The sequence below is a fragment of the Patella vulgata genome, chromosome 2, assembly GCF_932274485.2.
Source record: "Patella vulgata chromosome 2, xgPatVulg1.2, whole genome shotgun sequence".
Lineage (NCBI taxonomy): Eukaryota > Metazoa > Mollusca > Gastropoda > Patellidae > Patella > Patella vulgata.
The window spans coordinates 49,048,406-49,066,934 of record NC_065880.2 but is presented as its reverse complement, the minus strand read 5'-3'; the positions used below and the strand labels follow the sequence as shown (position 1 = coordinate 49,066,934).

The following is an 18,529-nucleotide window of genomic DNA, read 5'->3' as shown; positions in this document are numbered from 1 at the left end:
TCATCAAGGTTATTTCTTAAATTCAATTAACATTGCAGATATGTTATAAAAGTACCAACTCATCATTCAAGAATCAAGATGGGAATCAAGTCACTCGAAATTAATCATCTTTTTATGAACTGAAAAAATAAATTTAATTAAAACAAATCGAAATCGAAATTGTTTCTTTAAAAGACAAATGATAAAGCAGTTGAAATGTATTCGCAACAGATTCAGGAACAAGAAAATGTTATTTCAGTATTTGTGCACAAAATGCTATAGGGTAATTTCCAACCACGTTGTTTTGAAGTCGATATTTGGTTGCAGTAGATTCATTATATGTTCTAAAATAAGAGGCCCTGGGCCAAAACTTGCTATGATTTCTGTAGGCCATGTTATTTGGCACGCCGTGTCAACAACAGAAGATCTGATATCAATTCTAGTCCATGTTGATACATTGACACTTGATTAAGGATAACTGTACATCAATATAAAAAATATAGAATCCAACAAGTACTTACTGTAATGAACAATAGCACAACATAAATAATATATTCATATTTAACAAACATATGTACTAACGATGTATTTCTGATTAAATTAATGAAAGAACGCACTTCATAATAGAATCATGGTGAGAACTAATCTTAATATAATCAATTGCACCAATATGGACAAGATCACAGAAATATACAATAAGGGAATTACTATACAGGCATGAGGTCTAAGTATAACAGCAATTTTTCTCAAATTCCTCTACATACATTTTTCATTCTGGTATCAAAGACTACAATTCCCTTGATAAGAGGGGTAATTTCTGTAAAACTGGTTAATATGGATTCCAACATTGGAAACTGATCACCAGCAAATTAATACAATGCCACAACCCAATTGTTCTACGAGTTAGAGAAAAAAATTTTTTTTAATTACCTCGCCCAGATCTTGCTTATATTCTCCCCCTTCTCCTAATTGGTTGATAATATCACTTTGTCGACTGGCCCTGCTACTAGCCCCAGATGACCCTGCTCTAAGGTCATTATTTGCCTCCACACCTGCAAAAGAAGAAAAAAGAAAACAATAAGTCACGTATCACCTGAAAACACAGTGTGCACAAGAGATTTGAAAGCCGTTTCACACCACTCAAGTAAACATAACATATTTAGTCCAGTATCCAGTGGACACTGAAATGACATTTCCTTTAGAGAAATACACAAAACAACACAAGATTTAAGACAATAATAATAATGACCATGTACAGGGGACAACACTCCAGAATAAACAACAAATATAGAGTTAACTACTCTTACCAACAAAAACAATCGACAAAAATTATTCAAATTACTCAATTCAAGTTTTGGCTATTTTTAAGGGTCTGATGTAATTCTACTATCATTTATTCTAAAGGTCATGGCTGCCCATTAATTATGTAGGTTTTTTTGCACTTGGAAGTATAACAGACATAAATTGGGTTTAATGTCCACTCAACACAATTCAGCTCATTTTGAGACTAAAACATCAATAATTAGCTTACATGTAGGGGTCTTTGGCAGTGGGAGGAAACTGAAGAAACTAGAGAAAACCCACGAGGTTGGACAGGCGACCCTACTCCTTGTCACACAAGCTGGGGATCGAAACCATGCGACTTGACTCAACAACAGACCTTGTAATCTAAAGAGTACATATTAAACCAATCGACCTCCAAATCACCCCTTATAATATTGGTCTTTATATTAAAATACTATATATATTTTTACATTTGTGAACCATCTGGCTACCTCCCTCTATAGTAGACACTAACAAACATGTTCTACTAATTAACACCAACAGCAAAATGGTTCTTTCATTTCAAACATTTTTAATTATATCTTTGTGGCAAAACATGGTACAAAGACAGCAGGAGTATTTAATTATAATAAGTAATTGCTTTCTATTTGTTTTATAAGTTTTTAACAAGAAACTGGTAATCATATTTATACAATTAATTGATTGAAACAAGGCTAATTATTTCCATGTTAAAAAAAATCATTCACAAAATCGACTACATGTAACATCAATTTTCTATTCAATTCAACATTTCTGCTTTCGTTGCTCTCTAAAAAAGCAGATCAATTTCTCAGAGCAGTACTCATGTCACTATCTCGTATCAGTTTACAAATGCTAAATTGGAAATACCGCATTGTATGAGAGAGTAAAAAAAAGTGTTTAAAATGAAATACATAATGTTTATTCTATTGTAGGCCAATGTATAAGACACTTCTCAAAGCAGTGGTATCACTGCCTTCATCATGTACTCCTCTGTCTTCAAAGGGGCTAATGGAGAATCTCGGGGAGGGGGGGGTATGGATAATCTCTTATGATAGAGCTATTGGAACCTTCATATTCTTTGGGCAATGCAATCAATTCCCATGAATAAAATTCTGAAGATATTTCAACCTAATATCCACCTCATAATTTTGAAATAATAAAATTAAATTTCACATCTTTTCCAAAACCTATTTTTCTGTCCCTACCATAAATTCATAAAATATGTCCCCCACAAATCTAGTGTTTATATTTCAGCAATATAACCAAACTGATTAGCTGAAATCTATCTATTCATGAGACTTATGCTGCAGGAATAGACAGTATCTTATATTAATGTGATAAATTATGATAGTGGAATATCTGACACCTACACAGATAGATAATATGACATGATTGACAGTCCCATACTGACAGATATATCTTTACACCACCACTTGTTAATACTATATCTACTAAAACTTCAACAAATATCTCTCATATTCTGGGGATTTTACTTCAACCTAATTCTATGAAAACAGCTGAACATGTCAATTATTTTCCTCTATGCACAAGCTGGCTGGAATGATATTTGGAAATCCCAGGCTATATATGAGTTTAAGCTTGATATTACGAGTAAATGGCATATGATTTGGATGACATTTATTTGAAAATCAGACTTTAATTCTAGTTAATGGGATTTTTAAACAGATTAAATAACTTTGAAAAGTAAATGTTTGATTGAAGTCAGTTAAAAGGTTGGAATTTATTAATTTCAATCACCTAGGCAAAATAGACAGTTCCTTTGAAATAATATTTTTGTCAATTTACAAGTTATTTCCTTCCATAATTAATCCAGTGGTTTGCCTCATGCAATTTAGGAATTATTCTAACTTATGATTACCACTCTTAACATTACTGACTGTTTTTAAGTGATGAGCTGCCACACAGATATCTTGAAAATCCTGTAATATTATAGACAAGGCAGCATTAACTGCCACATAGAACACAAAACACTAACAATCCTTTAATGTTCATGTGAGTGGCAAAGGTCTTTACAATGTCATACAAGTAAACCACTAGCAAATAACTAGAATAAACAAGGTCATTCTAATTTTGAAAATATTCCATGTACATGTATATGTGTCCAGCAAGTGGCATTGTATGAATTTCAAACATCCAGTCATTTGGCAGACCGTGTATGATGTCTCAGGTGAGCTGTTTCCACTATAGATGCTAGTTTAGTCTATATATCCCAACTGTGTAAATCTTCTAAGTATATATTAAAATTGACTATAGACCTGATTGAAATAGAAATTAGTTGAATAAATATAATTTTATTTTTAAATAAAATAAACAAACATGATATGTTAATGTCAAATTAATACTAAGCTTATCTCATAACAGACCTGGTAAGTAATTCATAAACAATACTATTTTCCAGACAAGAGACTGGAAACAGTGAACAGTAATGTTTAACAGTACAGATTTAATAGCATTTCACATCTGTCATTACATTACTGACTACAGTAGACCAAATTGTCATGCAAGAGACAACTGTTGACAAAATTCTTCATTAAAGTTTCACTATGCTGTTTGATAACACTCTGACATTTGACTTGCCCTCTGTGATATGTCACTATTCAATAATCAGTGTTTACCCAGCTTCCATCTATAACCCCACTCACTATCACAGCATCAAACTCTTTAATAGTTTTAACTAGAGAACTGTACTCACTCTTCACTAACCACTACAACCTCATATCCTCTTAGTTATCTACAATATGTATAGTACTACCAACAACAGTATTAATTCAGCTGTTTAGAACAATATAATCTACCTAAACAGTAGCCTATACAGTATACAAGTGTCATATTGTGTTATGCAAATATAACAAATGTGTAGTATCTATATAATCAATACAATTCACTTCAAAATATTAACCAAACATTGAAATAACAATAAAAGAGACATATTTCTCTTCAAAGCAGCTTCCTGAAATTTGGACACTTTGGATGTGACAGTATATATAAAATGTGAAATAAATCTGAGACCTAAAAAAAGAAATGCTTGTTAAAAGTGATCAGATAATGGAACTAAAGCTTTTAGTTTAACAAGACAAGATATCAAGAGGATCGAATATAATCGATAAAATTTACTCTAAAAAGTGAGGTCCATGTAACTGACTCAACAGAACGCAATAAGAGAAATCAATTTGACTTGAACTTTACAATATAATAGTTGTGAATAACACATTCTATCAATAGAGGAAATCACCGGTAACATTCCACTGATGTAATGAGGACTGTCAATCTTACCTATTGTCAAATCTTTAAAGAGGTTCAAGGGTCAAGATGTCAATCAGGCCAAGGTAATCATCAAATAGCGTGTCTAATTGATATCGAGTAATGATGTTTATATTACAAGTGTTTCAATTTATTAATGCTATTTTACCCACAGTTTCTGATCAAACAAATTTCAACTTATGAATAAATATTTACAATATGTTATGCCAGATCTTCTATTTTCCATGTCAATAAATCTTTTATCAAAACAAACCTTCTTGCCTTTCAGACGTGTAAATTTACATATAAGCTGTATGATAATGATCTGACAAAGGTAGGTAAAACAATAATAGCCAAGATATATTGATATACTTATTAAAGGAGCTAAATCGCTAATATTTTGGATCTAGAAATTGACAGAAATGGGTCGCAACGTATTGTAATGTGAATGTATATAAACTGATTTACATTCAATCGTTTCTGTTTTTACTGCAATTTCTACTCAGTTATGTTCGTCTCAATCCAATGGCAATCTCTAGTGTCTGGTTATTCGACTCTATACCGATAGTATTTATTGCGCATGCTCTCCAGATAAGAATATGACGTGACCGTTTGACATGAATTGTGGAATATATCTAGCCTCTTTCTACAAGTCCCTGGTTAAAAATGGCGCTAAGATGCACCATGGTACACGATTCGTGTACCAACGGAAAAATGTTTATTTTGTCTTAATTATTGGATATCAGAAGCCCATCTTTTCCAAGTAAGATCACAACCTCAATGTTGATTTAAATTGACAAATAATTCGTGTTTTCGATGTCGAAGATTTTGGATGATATTGAGTTAGAGACTTTGCTACTTTAAGGTATAAAATGAATGAATGAATGAAATGGGATTTAATTTTAAGGTCCTATTTTTTTGCACGACCGGGCTAATGAGGACGTTATAAAACATCTATATGAAAACCTGCTCTTTTTCACCATTTTACAGTCAGATCTGTCATGACTTTTTGAAGTACATGTAAATACAATGTATTGAAATCTGGTCAATGGATACTCTAGGGTGCCACAGCTATACACTCAGACGCTTTGACAAAAGAAATACTCATGAAATGAAAGGTGCTGAAGTCTGTAAATTCCACATCCTAGCACATTATACAAATCAGGTTTGTGTACAACTATTCTTGAAGTCATGCTGCACTTTGACCAATATATTACTCATATCAGTTCATTAAAATTGACGACCACAACTCTAAACTGAAACAAAATATGCATTCTGTCTTTATCGAAAATGCAATTCTATTTCCATTTTCACAAATTATAAAACATTAGACACAAGTTTGTTTATTGTAAAACAATCCACAAACTAATACACGTCATACACACATCAATATACAGAATACACATGTACTACATGTATATGTGTAAAGCAATCCACCAAACACATCTTAATGTACATATATATTATACAGGTCCATGATTAAAGTAATCCACAACACCATCTAATACATATGTATATATGGTAAATTAATACACAAAACACACCTAATGTATGAGATATACACATTATTACACAGCACATATTATAGTAAAGTAATCCATAACATACATTGAATATGCCCCTCAATTACCCTTAACAGATCAGCAATACATAAAACACATCTAATACTCCTATATACACTGCAGATCAACACAAAATACACATCTACAACTTCCATAGAATATTTTTTTCAAATATCATTTTATGCATATCTTATAATATGAAATACATTATTAACCATAGTAGTCATTTTTCATCAAATAATTACAGGTTGCCATCATCTTTATAAAATAAAATACAGTCTACAATATACTTATATTCTCACACATGGACTCCAAGATTGACATATAGCTTAATAAACAAAACTCAACAATTCATTCCGCATAAATATATTTCACCTGTAAATCATTATTAGGACTCGCCGAAATACACTACTATATATAGTCTGAGAAATTCACGAATTATGGAATCTTATCCGATCTGTAAATCTTTCAAGATGTGGAATACAAACAAAATAAAACCCACTCCATGTCCAGTTAAGACATATTCTTTGTGACACATTACAGTACCAATCTGTGACTGATTTCAGGGGTTTTGTTTCGTGTTCATAATTCTATATTTAAAAATAAAATGTGTTATGATGTATGCTGACGTGTCACTTCCTTTCCAAAAGCTCAACAAATTTGTATGTGTCATTTCTATAAGGATGTATTATTACAAAATGATAGAGATATCCTCCCTTAAAGGAGCTAAATTCCTAATATTTGTTACCTAGAAATTAACACTAAGGGGTCGCTGCGCATATAATAATGTAATATGAATGTATATAAATCGATTTACATTCAATCATTTCCGTTTTTACTCTATTTTCAAATCAGTTATGTTGGGCGAAATATGCCAGAAGTCTCAATCGAATGGCAATCTCTAGCGTCTGGTTATTCCAGTCTATACTGATAGTATTTATTGCGCAGACTCTCCAGATAAGAATATTGCGTCATCGTTTGGCATAACTTGTGGAATATGTCTAGCCTCGTTCTTTGGGTTCCTTGTTACAAATGGCGCTAACACACATTATGGTACACAATTCGTGTACCAATGGTAAAATGTTTATATTGTCTTAAATATTGGATGTCAGAAGCCCATCTTTTCCAGCTAAGATCACAACATCAATGTTGATTTAAATTGACAAATAATTTGTGTTTTCAATGTCAAAGGCTTTGGATGATATTGAGTTAGAGACTTAGCTACTTTAAAGTAACTGGATGTGATCTCAAATTTCTCACAGCTTAATCTATGCCAATATGTACTCGGAGTGATTATTTAACATTCAATTAAGAAAACAAAATCAAAATATCGACTATTGATGCTAGATAATCTCCCCGCTTGGATTCAATTGAATTAAAAATAGGCCATCATTTAGATTTTGTGATATAAAGATGGCAGCAGGCTTATTTACATTGGCAAGCATAGACTGAAGGAATTTCAATTCACCATATCTTTGTAAATACTGAACGGAACTGAACCAATTTTGGGCTGATATTCCTATTAGAAATTTAACTTTTACAGTATTCCTATATCACTCAAATCATGCTGAAAGACTTTAAACTGAGTAAATGGTTTATTTTATGTGTCATTCATGATAGGTTTATTGATGTTTAAGGGGGTATGGCTGTATTGTTTCATTTTTGGAACCTTAAAATAGACGAAAATGAGTCTAAAACTACAGATTAATGTAATATGAATGCATATAAAGTGATTTATATACAATTTCAAAAAAATTTATAATAGTTTCTATCAATTGAACAGAAGTCGTTTATGTCTGCTTAGTCCATTCTACACATTTTTTTATGCTATTTTGTCATTTGTGAATAAGCCATTACTAATTACTTCTGCAGTTTCATGTAGGATATGATTTTCTTTGTTCATTACAAATGACATCCGGACCCATAGAATACATGACTCGTGTATTGACTATAAAATATTCATGATGTCTTAAATATTGGATATTATGATTGCATATATTCACGGCAAGTTAACAACATTAATATTGATTGAAATGGACCAATATTGAATTTTAATTTGTGTTTTTAATTTTGAATATCAGGGAAAATATTGATTTAGAGATTTAGCTCCTTTAAATGCATTTATGCAGTTTTTCTGTAGTCAATTGACTTTTTAATAAAGTATCTTAATTCCTATTTAATTGTAAACATCTTGTAGGTAAGAAATTGTAAACAATGAACAGATGTGTTTCGTTGAACTGATAAAATAAATAAATACAACATTTATCAAGAATTCAATACACCCTCAGTAAATATGATCATTAATTAACGACCCCAGGCAGCTGCTGGACACAATGACACAATATTAATAAATATCTGCACATTGACAGGACCATTATTAATGTTTGGTTATTGAATTACTGTTCCAACTTATAACCTTTACTTCTAAATGTTAATTAGCTTCTACTGAATCTAGCAATATTGATTTGAGCGAACTCTTAAACTCTTGGGTTCAACAGACCCAAATCCTAGGAAATCCTGGTTTTATGATAACATCAAAATATAGTTCTGCTTCACGACAGGGATTACATGTGAAATATCACACTCTTGAAAATCCTTTGATTAGGTTGGTGCCAGCGGCTTTCATGCAATCATTCTGTTCCCAATGCATAGCCACAAGGTACACGTATTATAAGATTAGAAACACTGATCAATCTAGTTGCTGAAAAATAGCTTCCGTTATCACGAAAATCATATGATTGATGTTCTGTCAAATATTTTACTCAAAATTTATCAGAAAAATTGAAATACTGGTTGATTCTAGCCGCCAAAATGTCTCAGTAGATTTTGATATTGATATAGAAAATTAATAAAATCATGATGCTTGTTGATTGGTTAACATCTCAACACTTAGAATATCGGAGTTCTATTGTTATATGTTTATCTTGGTTCACCGTCTAGTTGGATGTGAGGTTGACTGACCCAATGTCTGGCTGCAATCTGATTACTTAGATAACATTATTACTCAACCAATTCAAGTCTTAACATAATGTTTTCCTATTTTTGCCTTTGCTGGTTTATCAGTTCTTGGAATATCTAAATCAATTTAATAAGATGAAATATAAAACTGCTTAATCCCTTTTTACTAAGTGACACAGAGATCAATACTGTTAAGTACTTGCGCAAATAAAATAATCTGCACAGATTCCTAAACATTTGAAAATAAATCGATGGGGTTATGGCTAAAAGACAAGATCTTCCTTGGTCAGTTTCACTTATTTTATTAACCAAAATCCAAATATAATAACTAATGGGTTATAGACTACAGACACAGAGCAATATTTCGTATCTAATTATTTTAGTGACATCTTTTTCATTTCCAAACACCACACACAAACAACATTTACATATCCGAAATCAGAATTTGTGACACAAGTGGCCGCATATTTTCGTTTAATGATAAGCAATTGCTAAATGCTGAAATTTGAATGTCTTGTGAAAATGAAATTAGTTCCTTAAAATACCCCAAACAATTTTATTCTGGGGTGGGGTGAGGAGGGTTCCATGACCCTGACTCAAGTTTACCATATTGAAAGATAAAAGTTATTTCAATAATCTGTAGCGAGCAGACATTAAATAATAACTCTGTAAATGAACTGGCAAATCACCATTAGAGCTGATTGGGTGCTTATGATGAGGAGGCTCGCAGCCAATGCGATCAGTCAACCAGCAACAATCAATAACTATTCATGGTCATAAATATTTTGGACAAAGCCTCCAGCAAATGTTGCAATTATTCTAACATTTTCAATAATGATGGAAAACATCAGCTGGATTAGATAAACTTGGTATTAATATGAGATTTTTGAGACGAGAAAATATTATTTTATATATATATTGACTGCGGACTCACATGGTCAACAACTGTAGCCTACTCCTTACCGTGATTCTTAACATAGCTTATTTGTCTGCTCTTAGCAACCAAAATCTAATCACAGAAATGATTGAATGCATACTTGTGGCCCTTTACATTTGCAAAAATGACTGGAATCTCTGAAACTAGCCTTACTCCTCAAGAAATCTGCTGACAGAAGCAAATTAAGATTCTAAGAGTGATGGATTCTGTAGTTAGAATATTCCTGGCATTATCTTCAAACCAATGACAACCCATTCTGTTTAACCAGTACGAAAATCAATAGAAAATGTATATATTGCCTCTGGGAGGATTAAATGAGGGAAAAGAAAACAAGATCAAGCATTATATTTCTAGTTGTAAGTAATCTCAAATAAAACAATGTTTTGGAAATGTTACCATGGGCCAAGTACCCGTAGAATAATCTATATGAATAAAATCAAAGATCTGTGTATGTATGTGTGTATGTTCGTCCATCACGCTTGACCCTGTGAATGTTTTAGGATTAGTTTAAAGGGAGAATATTATCTCAAAAAAGTTGTTTTAATATGAAAAATAACGTTAATATTAGAATATTTTTAGCCCTACGAAATCATGGTCAATTGCGTTGCTTGGGGATGTACTAATAGCACAAACAATAAATCAAAAAGCATGTGTCATTTTTTTTTTTAAATTTCCAATTCTTACGATTTTTATAAGTTTTAGCCTACTAATATTTGCAGATTTTAGTTTTAAAATTGGTACAACATGCGATTCAATACGGTTTATGGCGTCACTCAGATATGACTGAAAAGCACTTGTTTGGAGTGTTAAAGGGTTTTCTGTCATTTAAAATATTGACCTGAAACGCACATAATTCCATAACACCCTCTACTTTAGCAAAATTTCCTGTTACTTGCAAAGTTAGTGACATCCCTAAATATAAGCTATGCCTGTTCCCCAATCTCTATTCAAATACAAATCTGAATTAAAATATTGTTTATCAAAAAAAACAGGGGGTAACTCTGTTTATTATGTTTATTAAGTTTAATAATAGTAACGGATGATGTAAGCTAGCGGAAAAGCATGCAAGAAAGGGACGAGTAAGCAGATCTTGGGTCATGGGCAAAGCTGGGTATCAAACTAGTATCTTTAATTCATTACTATTACTACTAGAACTTGCAGTATTAAGTCTTGTTGTTGTGACCCATGTTGAATCAAAACAAGCCAATAGTGAGGCTGATGTCCCCCATTGAAATCCCAAAATAAATAGATGACACATATTAATTAATTGCACATTTATTTTTTTCAAAAGTATCAAGCAATCAAACTGATTATCAACTATACACTAAGTTTCATCACTCTCTATCAGATAGAATCAAAGTTATCTTGTCCCAAAGCATCGACCAATGAAATTGCTTAGCTCTGCTTAGCTTTAGTTTGAAATGTTAATCATTGAACTGAGTAATGAACATCTACATCAAGTTTAAATATTCTACCTCAATTAAAAGCAGAGTTGTTATTTTCCAAAGTTTTGATCAATCAAATTGCTTATCACTTCTTAGCCTAAGCAGAAAATTCTCATCATTGAACTTAAAGGAGCTAAATCGTTAATATTTGGGACCTAGAAATTGACCCAAATGGGTCGTAACACATATAATAATGTAATCTGATTGTATATAAACTGATTTACATTCAATTGTTTCCGTTTTGACTCTAATTTCAAATCAGTTATGTCCAGCGAAATACGGCAGGAGTCTGAACCAAATAGCAATTTCTAGCGTCTGGTTATTCCGGTCTATTGTGCATGCTCTCCAGATAAGATATGGCATCACCGTTTGACATGAGTTGTGGAATATGTCTAGCCTCGTTCTTTCTGGTCACTTGTTTTACAAATGACACTGAAACTCACTATGGTACACGATTTGTGTACCAATGGTGAAATGTTTATTTTGTCTTAAATATTGGATATCAGACGCCTACCATTTCCCGGTAAGATCACAACATCAATGTTGATTTAAATTGACAAATAATTTGTGTTTTCAATGTGCAAGACTTTGGATGATACTGAGTTAGAGACTTAGCTACTTTAATCAAGGTAATGATATAAAGAATCTATGTTCAGAGTTTCATCACTCTCACTTAATTATAACCAAAGTTATCGTGCCCCAAAGCATCAACCAATCAGATTGCTTATCTCTGCTTACCGTAAGCATACAATGTTTATCATCGATCTCCATCAAGGCATTGACCTAATGAACACCTACACCAAGTTTGAAAATTCTACCTCAATTAGAAGAGGAGTTATTGTGTTCCAAAGTCTCGACCAATCCCTCTGCTTACCCTGAGCAGAAAATGCTCATTATCAAACTTAGTCAAGGTATTGATGTAATAAAATTATACACCAAATTTCATCACTCTCATTTCAATAGAACTAAAGTTATTGTGTCCCAAATCATCAACCAATCAAATTGCTTATCTCTGCTGACCCTAAGCAGAAAATGCTCATGTTAGAACTCCATCAAGGCATTGACCTAATAAACAACTACACCAAGTTTGAACATTCTAGCTCAATTAGAAGGAGAGTTATTGTGTCCCGGAAAGTGTAGACAGACAGACGGACAAACCCATTTTAATAGTCCCCTGCTTTCTTCGAAAGGTGGGGGACAAATATATTAACTGATATTGAAATACAGTTGTGCAAGAATATCAACTGGATCCTGGCTTTCCTAAGAATAATTAGATTATTTTACTTGAAGCAAATAGTTGAATAAAACTTTACATTCATAGTAACAAATAGGATTTATGTAGCAGACAAAATAATTAGTCCAGTGGTGCAGTGACAGAAATCATGTAAAGACACAGTGCCAATTAACTTAAGAATTAGATTTTTTAAAGGTTTCAAACTTCAAAGGTTTATAACATTCAATAATTTTGTAAATGACAATATTAACTCAACAACTGGAAGTGGTTGTTTTTTTTTATTTCTGAAACCTAAAGCTTTGGATCACAATCCTTATATTTAGCAAATGGGAGCAACAGTAACTCAATGGGTAAGACGTTGGCTTGCTAACATTAAGGTCGCATGTTCAATCCCAGTGTTGACCGAGAAAGTTCATCAAGATTTTCCGGCGTGGTTTCCCCTTATTAGTGTCACAGGACAGAGGACCTGGCAAGGGACAACGCATAGTCGTTCAGATGGGACAAAAAACTGGCATATATTGGAATTCAATATAAGAGTAGGCCAGAGTGCCATTGTCTGGGCAAAATTTCCCTCATAACACACTGTTTGGCATATATCTGTCTTCATTAGCCCAGTATGATGTAAAACTCCATTTCATTTCATATTTAGCAAATTTACCCAAACAAATTACATTTTCTGACGTACATGCTTACAAAGTATCTGTCATCACATAAAACTAAACTAATGATGGTTTAATTGGACATTCAAAGGACAGAATTTGTAACAAATCAGCATACTCATATGTCAGCTGCATGTTTCCAAGGGGGGCTGACTATTAAACAAATATCAGTGAAGAGATTCTTTGAATGGTAGCTTCACTACTACATGTTGTGTGATAGAAAACCCCTGCTGTTGATAGCAAGTGGATGTGGTTCATGTGTATCAATCAACAATCTTATGAATATTTCTTAATACACATACAAACAAAAACCAACATAATTTACACTTTTAAAGAAAACTGGACATCAGAATAACAAGCAAATCATTCTAATAGCTTTCAAGCTTGTTATTAACATAAATAGCTGAGTGTTACCATAGACTTGATCTCAATTTTTGTAACATTATCTTTAAAGCAACAATCAATAGTTTTCAATTTCATCATTAAATACTACACCAAATACAAAATAAATAGTGCCAATAAATTTCTTGTAAAACATCCAGGTTATCACGAAGTTATTTTGAAATTTGTAAGTTAAACAGTTTGGTTTACTATAGCGAACAACAAACAAACAAACTTTCGCTTTTATTATGGCTATTGGTAATGATTTCAGAATACAAATATTAATTGCATGTAAATCGAATGACTAATCAAACATTGAAAATCAAATAGTTCCTAAAACTGCTTTGAATTTCTTCTATGATCAACAATGTGTATTTGATAAATTCTTTTAAAATTGAAACCAGATCTAACAAGACAAGGAAATTCAGATCTTCATTGTCAACTTTTTCTTTTGGGAACACCAGAGTAGGTGGCATCTTTATGAATTTTAAAACATTCTGTACAAGGCAATTGTGATGAAATTAAAAGAATTTAATGTCCTACTTTTCCACACCAACCGGCCTAATGAAGACAGTTCAAGGAAGTGGTACTAATGGAGATAAGTTTGATAATTATATAACTGACCTTAATCCACTTCTGACCTTAAAACAGATAGGATCTCTAGACACTAACTATGGTTATTCTGCAGTTTATAAACCTAAAAGTAATTAGGATGTTTGTGACATGGCTAGTCCATAGTAGTTCAACTCTTACCACACCTATTGCAACCAGCTTTGTTTATTTTATCCTTAGTTTTCCAAATTCTTTTGAGGTTCTTTGTCAATAAACACAGTTCATTAGTACAGATCTGCTTCACAGCACGGTTTATAAATCACTAAAATGGAGTTAACCTACGTTTCTTGGAACTTAGTCAAATAAATGAAGATAAACATCTTAACTCCATAAAGTCACACAAATTGTATTTTCAAAATTCAGAAATACAAGCATTGGTTTCTAAAATGCACAAATTATAAATCAAGATTCTAACAGTCTAAAATAACAAAGAGGCATATTTTTATGCAGCATGAAATCCATTTACCTAAAACCAACATGCAAATAACTAAAATAAACATGTGGAGCACAAAATATCTGCTGAATTAAACCACAGAAGTTCATGGAATTAAATTCTCAAAGATAACTCACAATCTGTAATGGTTATATCCTTGAAGATTTTTAAACCAACTACTAAAATACCAATATACTGTGACTGTAATTGACATATGTCCTCTCGATAGGTAGGCATGAAACACTGCTATATCTAACCAGTTGCTGTTTGTCAATGATCAACATCCCCCACAATACCAATTGGCAGCAAGAAGTATAATCAGGAGTAGCACCCAAGTAAATCAATAGCAGGATGAATGTTAAGACAGAATTCACAGCGCCTAATACCATCATTAGATTACATAATTTGAACATCTAGCACCATTAGACATAACCAAATAAATATCGAACCATTCCTTTTTTTCGGTTCTAATGATAGTGTATCAATTAAGTAACATATTATTTGAAATAGCTTTGAATGATTGATGTTGTCGGAGCACAGCTAGCTGTAAGATTATCAACTTGGCTTGATGTATTTTAGGTTTTATAACAGATTAAAAGACATTCTATAATCCAGTGGAGGATTAACAGATCATCTCTTCCTGTTGACACAGCATTGGTCATCTTTGAAGTATCCTTAAACCCTGGAATGTATTTTACAAAAACCTTACAAGGGTTAACATTCTCTTAACGAGGATATAACTGAATAAACAAAATTCCATGATGTTCCCCATTTAATAACTAGTTTTAATGGTGACTTACTTTTCATAATTTCTTGAGTTACAGAAATGAATTTAATTTCAATTTGTAAACAAAAGTAATTTCTTTGTTCAAATACATTATTTGATCAAATTCTTGATCAAAAGCTTCCCAGCAATCATGCACACATGAGATATTATCTATATGTACCCATTAAAAAGGGACTTGATTTATATATTACAAGAGAGTTGTATCCAAATCAATTGGGTCAACTTTCCTTAGGCTAAATTATAGTTGTAAATTCTTGTGGTTGCAACTGCTAGGACCAATTAATGTACTGACTTGGTTATCTCATTAGTTTCATTTTTACTTGAACAGTCAACTGCTGATGCATTATCATATATGGGCTTAAATTGTGGACTTCAAATATAGAAGATATCTGTCTTGCAAAATATATCAAAACATTTGTTTTTACCCAAATTACAGAAGGCATTTGGCTTTCATTTACATCGCTAGAACATCTAATTTTGTTATTTTTGATTTTTGTTCCATTTATACATTTTAACATTGTTAGTAATTAATATAAGTTAACAATAGACAACGGCTAACAATATGATGGAAAATCTATATACAAATCAATTTGGTATAAAGCTAATACACTGAATGCAGTTAAAGTTCTTATGTACATTGTATGAAGCAGACCGGGAAAAGATCAAATGGTTAATTCAAGAAAACAAGTTTACCTTAAAAATCAGTGAATATCAATGTCTTTGTTTTCCACAAATTTCAATTCACAAGAGTTATTCCCATATTGAACTATTCCCCTTTTTTCACCATGATGCAGTGATGAGTTAAGTAACTTGGTTCGTTCAAGCAATAAAACTGTATCAACATTAACTACTGATGACCACAATGCTAGAGGACAATGAACAACCAATACAATCAAATCCTTTTGAACTGGTCTGAGGGTGGTAATCAATACTGGGTCAAACTGGACAGTGTGAAAAATAGGCAGGCAACTTCTATAATCCAAAGGACATAACAATGCTCCTCATGCCTTGTCAAACTGCAGGCTACTGTTCCTTCTACATACAGTCAGTAGCACTTGAAAGTGTGCTTCTCCTAGGCCATGATAACTTACAAATCGGTTCATGTTCACTTTCACTAAGTTACATGTTTGCTCTCATCAAACACTCATCTCACTATCACCATTTATTTTTCTAACCTGTTGTTTGAAAGTACATGTATTTCCACTTGATGACATTTAAGGCACATAAACAATACTGGCTAAAATGTTCTCGGGGTATATATAGCAATAATTAACATTTTCGGATGTTTGGGCAATTAAATGATGTTCTTCAAATAAAAACTAATAAAACTTGAGATAGAAAACAATTTTTGGAACCCATGCGCAATTACATAAAAGCAATCAAAGATTTAGAATCTGTGATATTCAAATTTGTTCTACACCTCCTTATTTAAATATCAGACCTTATTTGTATTATACTCTACGAATGAGGATGTAAAAGCGTTACACAGTTTACCTTGGTAATCTTTAGGTAAACTCAAGCAGACGGTAATGGTTTACTTCTTGTTTGTAAGGCTAACATAATTCTACACCAATCCCTAAATACGAGTTTTGATTTAGTTGTCTACCTTGATAACGTGTAAAGTCGATGTAATATCATTTACCGATATATGTCAGACATAATTATTTCAAATAACCATAACACTCAAATGTTTTTGGCATAGAGGTATTACATAAACCACATCAAGTGTGTAATTTCCATTACACATTTCTTTTTCTTATCAAAATAATGCATGATACATCTACATATTAATATGAATTAAGTAGTCAGTAGTGAATATTGTTAATGATAATTACAAAGATTTGTAGGCTAAATGATCTTACTAACTTCAAGTATAATAGGCTGATAGGACTCCCAAATATATCTGACCAAAACTGCGTTTTAAATTTAAAGTCTGCCTGGGGCACCTTCATGTACATCATAAAGTTTTCTAAGAAATAAGTGATTTGGACTTTGTTAACAGAAATATTTAAAACATCACAGTTTTACAGGTTGTCATTCTGAATATTCAACTACAGATATTTATAATATGATCTATCATGACATATTAATCATAATCCTGTTTCATATCGTTCTTTTGCAGGCTTGGGCTGTCCTTAATTAGTCAAAGGGTATATCAAAAGTACATTTAATAATCTATGAATTGTTTAACTCTGTTGGATAGCTAAGCCCTCACCCTCATCTCTACAGATATGTCAATAGTCTCAGATCACTCAGGTTACAGATTATTTTTAGCTTGAGGGTTTATTTTGTATGGATTCCTATCAGTGTTTAATTTAAATAGTATTTCATATAGTTTCTCTACTATAATACTGTTATGGAACTATATTCTATTCTTATTATTTCAACTGATATTTGTGTAATAGAAGATATAGTCATTGACATTATTTTTTTAACCTGATAAAAATCAATACCTGTCTAATTAAATTTATTCAAAGATCATTTCCTAATTCAGCTATTTCTTTTACTGAGGGGAAATTAATTTTATATCTTTTTGAATAAAAATCAAATTACTTAATTAGGTTAGACAAGATTAACATTATTTGTTCTGCTTCTCTTTATTAAAGTCAAAAATAAGTACTATTTTAATGTAAGAATTGTTGTTCTTATGTACTGGTAACTAAGCACATCCGAGTATAAAAATAAACTTCATGAAGATTATAGTCTCTTATACAAAAAGGTGCTTGAATTTTTGTTACTTTATTTGTCTAAGAGAGATAAAGATGGGGCTGTGAAGTTTATAGAAATGAATGAAGATTTTAAATATCCATAAGTTAAAATTGGACCCTATGACTAAATTTGGGACATAAATATATCTTTAATTGCCGAATTTTGATATTGTCTTACACTTAACCTTATTCTGGCATGACAGGGCCGGGGAAGCTGAATTCTATCAATGATCATTGTAGTGTAATTCAGTATGTATATCTAATTCCC

General features: G+C 32.0%; 2 protein-coding genes across 7 annotated transcripts in view; one reads left to right on the top strand and one right to left on the bottom strand.

Annotated features, from left to right (window-relative positions):
• The window catches only part of LOC126811585 (protein still life, isoform SIF type 1), a 117,523-nt gene that overhangs the window by 21,245 nt on the left and 77,749 nt on the right, over positions 1-18,529 (bottom strand). For 5 of the 6 annotated variants that reach the window (XM_050537280.2, XM_050537275.2, XM_050537274.2 and 2 more), the window contains one exon: positions 910-1,031. In XM_050537280.2, coding sequence (XP_050393237.1) covers positions 910-1,031 — 122 coding nt within the window. Of the gene's footprint in view, positions 1-909; positions 1,032-14,903; positions 15,019-18,529 lie in introns of those variants that run through there. The other variant, XM_050537281.1, reaches the window with a different exon arrangement.
• Positions 4,101-18,529, top strand: part of LOC126811586 (inhibitor of Bruton tyrosine kinase) — a 128,415-nt gene continuing 113,986 nt past the window's right edge. The window contains exons 1-2 of the mRNA XM_050537284.2: positions 4,101-4,631; positions 4,835-4,879. The gene's annotated coding sequence lies outside the window, so the exon portion shown is untranslated. The remainder of the gene's footprint in view (positions 4,632-4,834; positions 4,880-18,529) is intronic.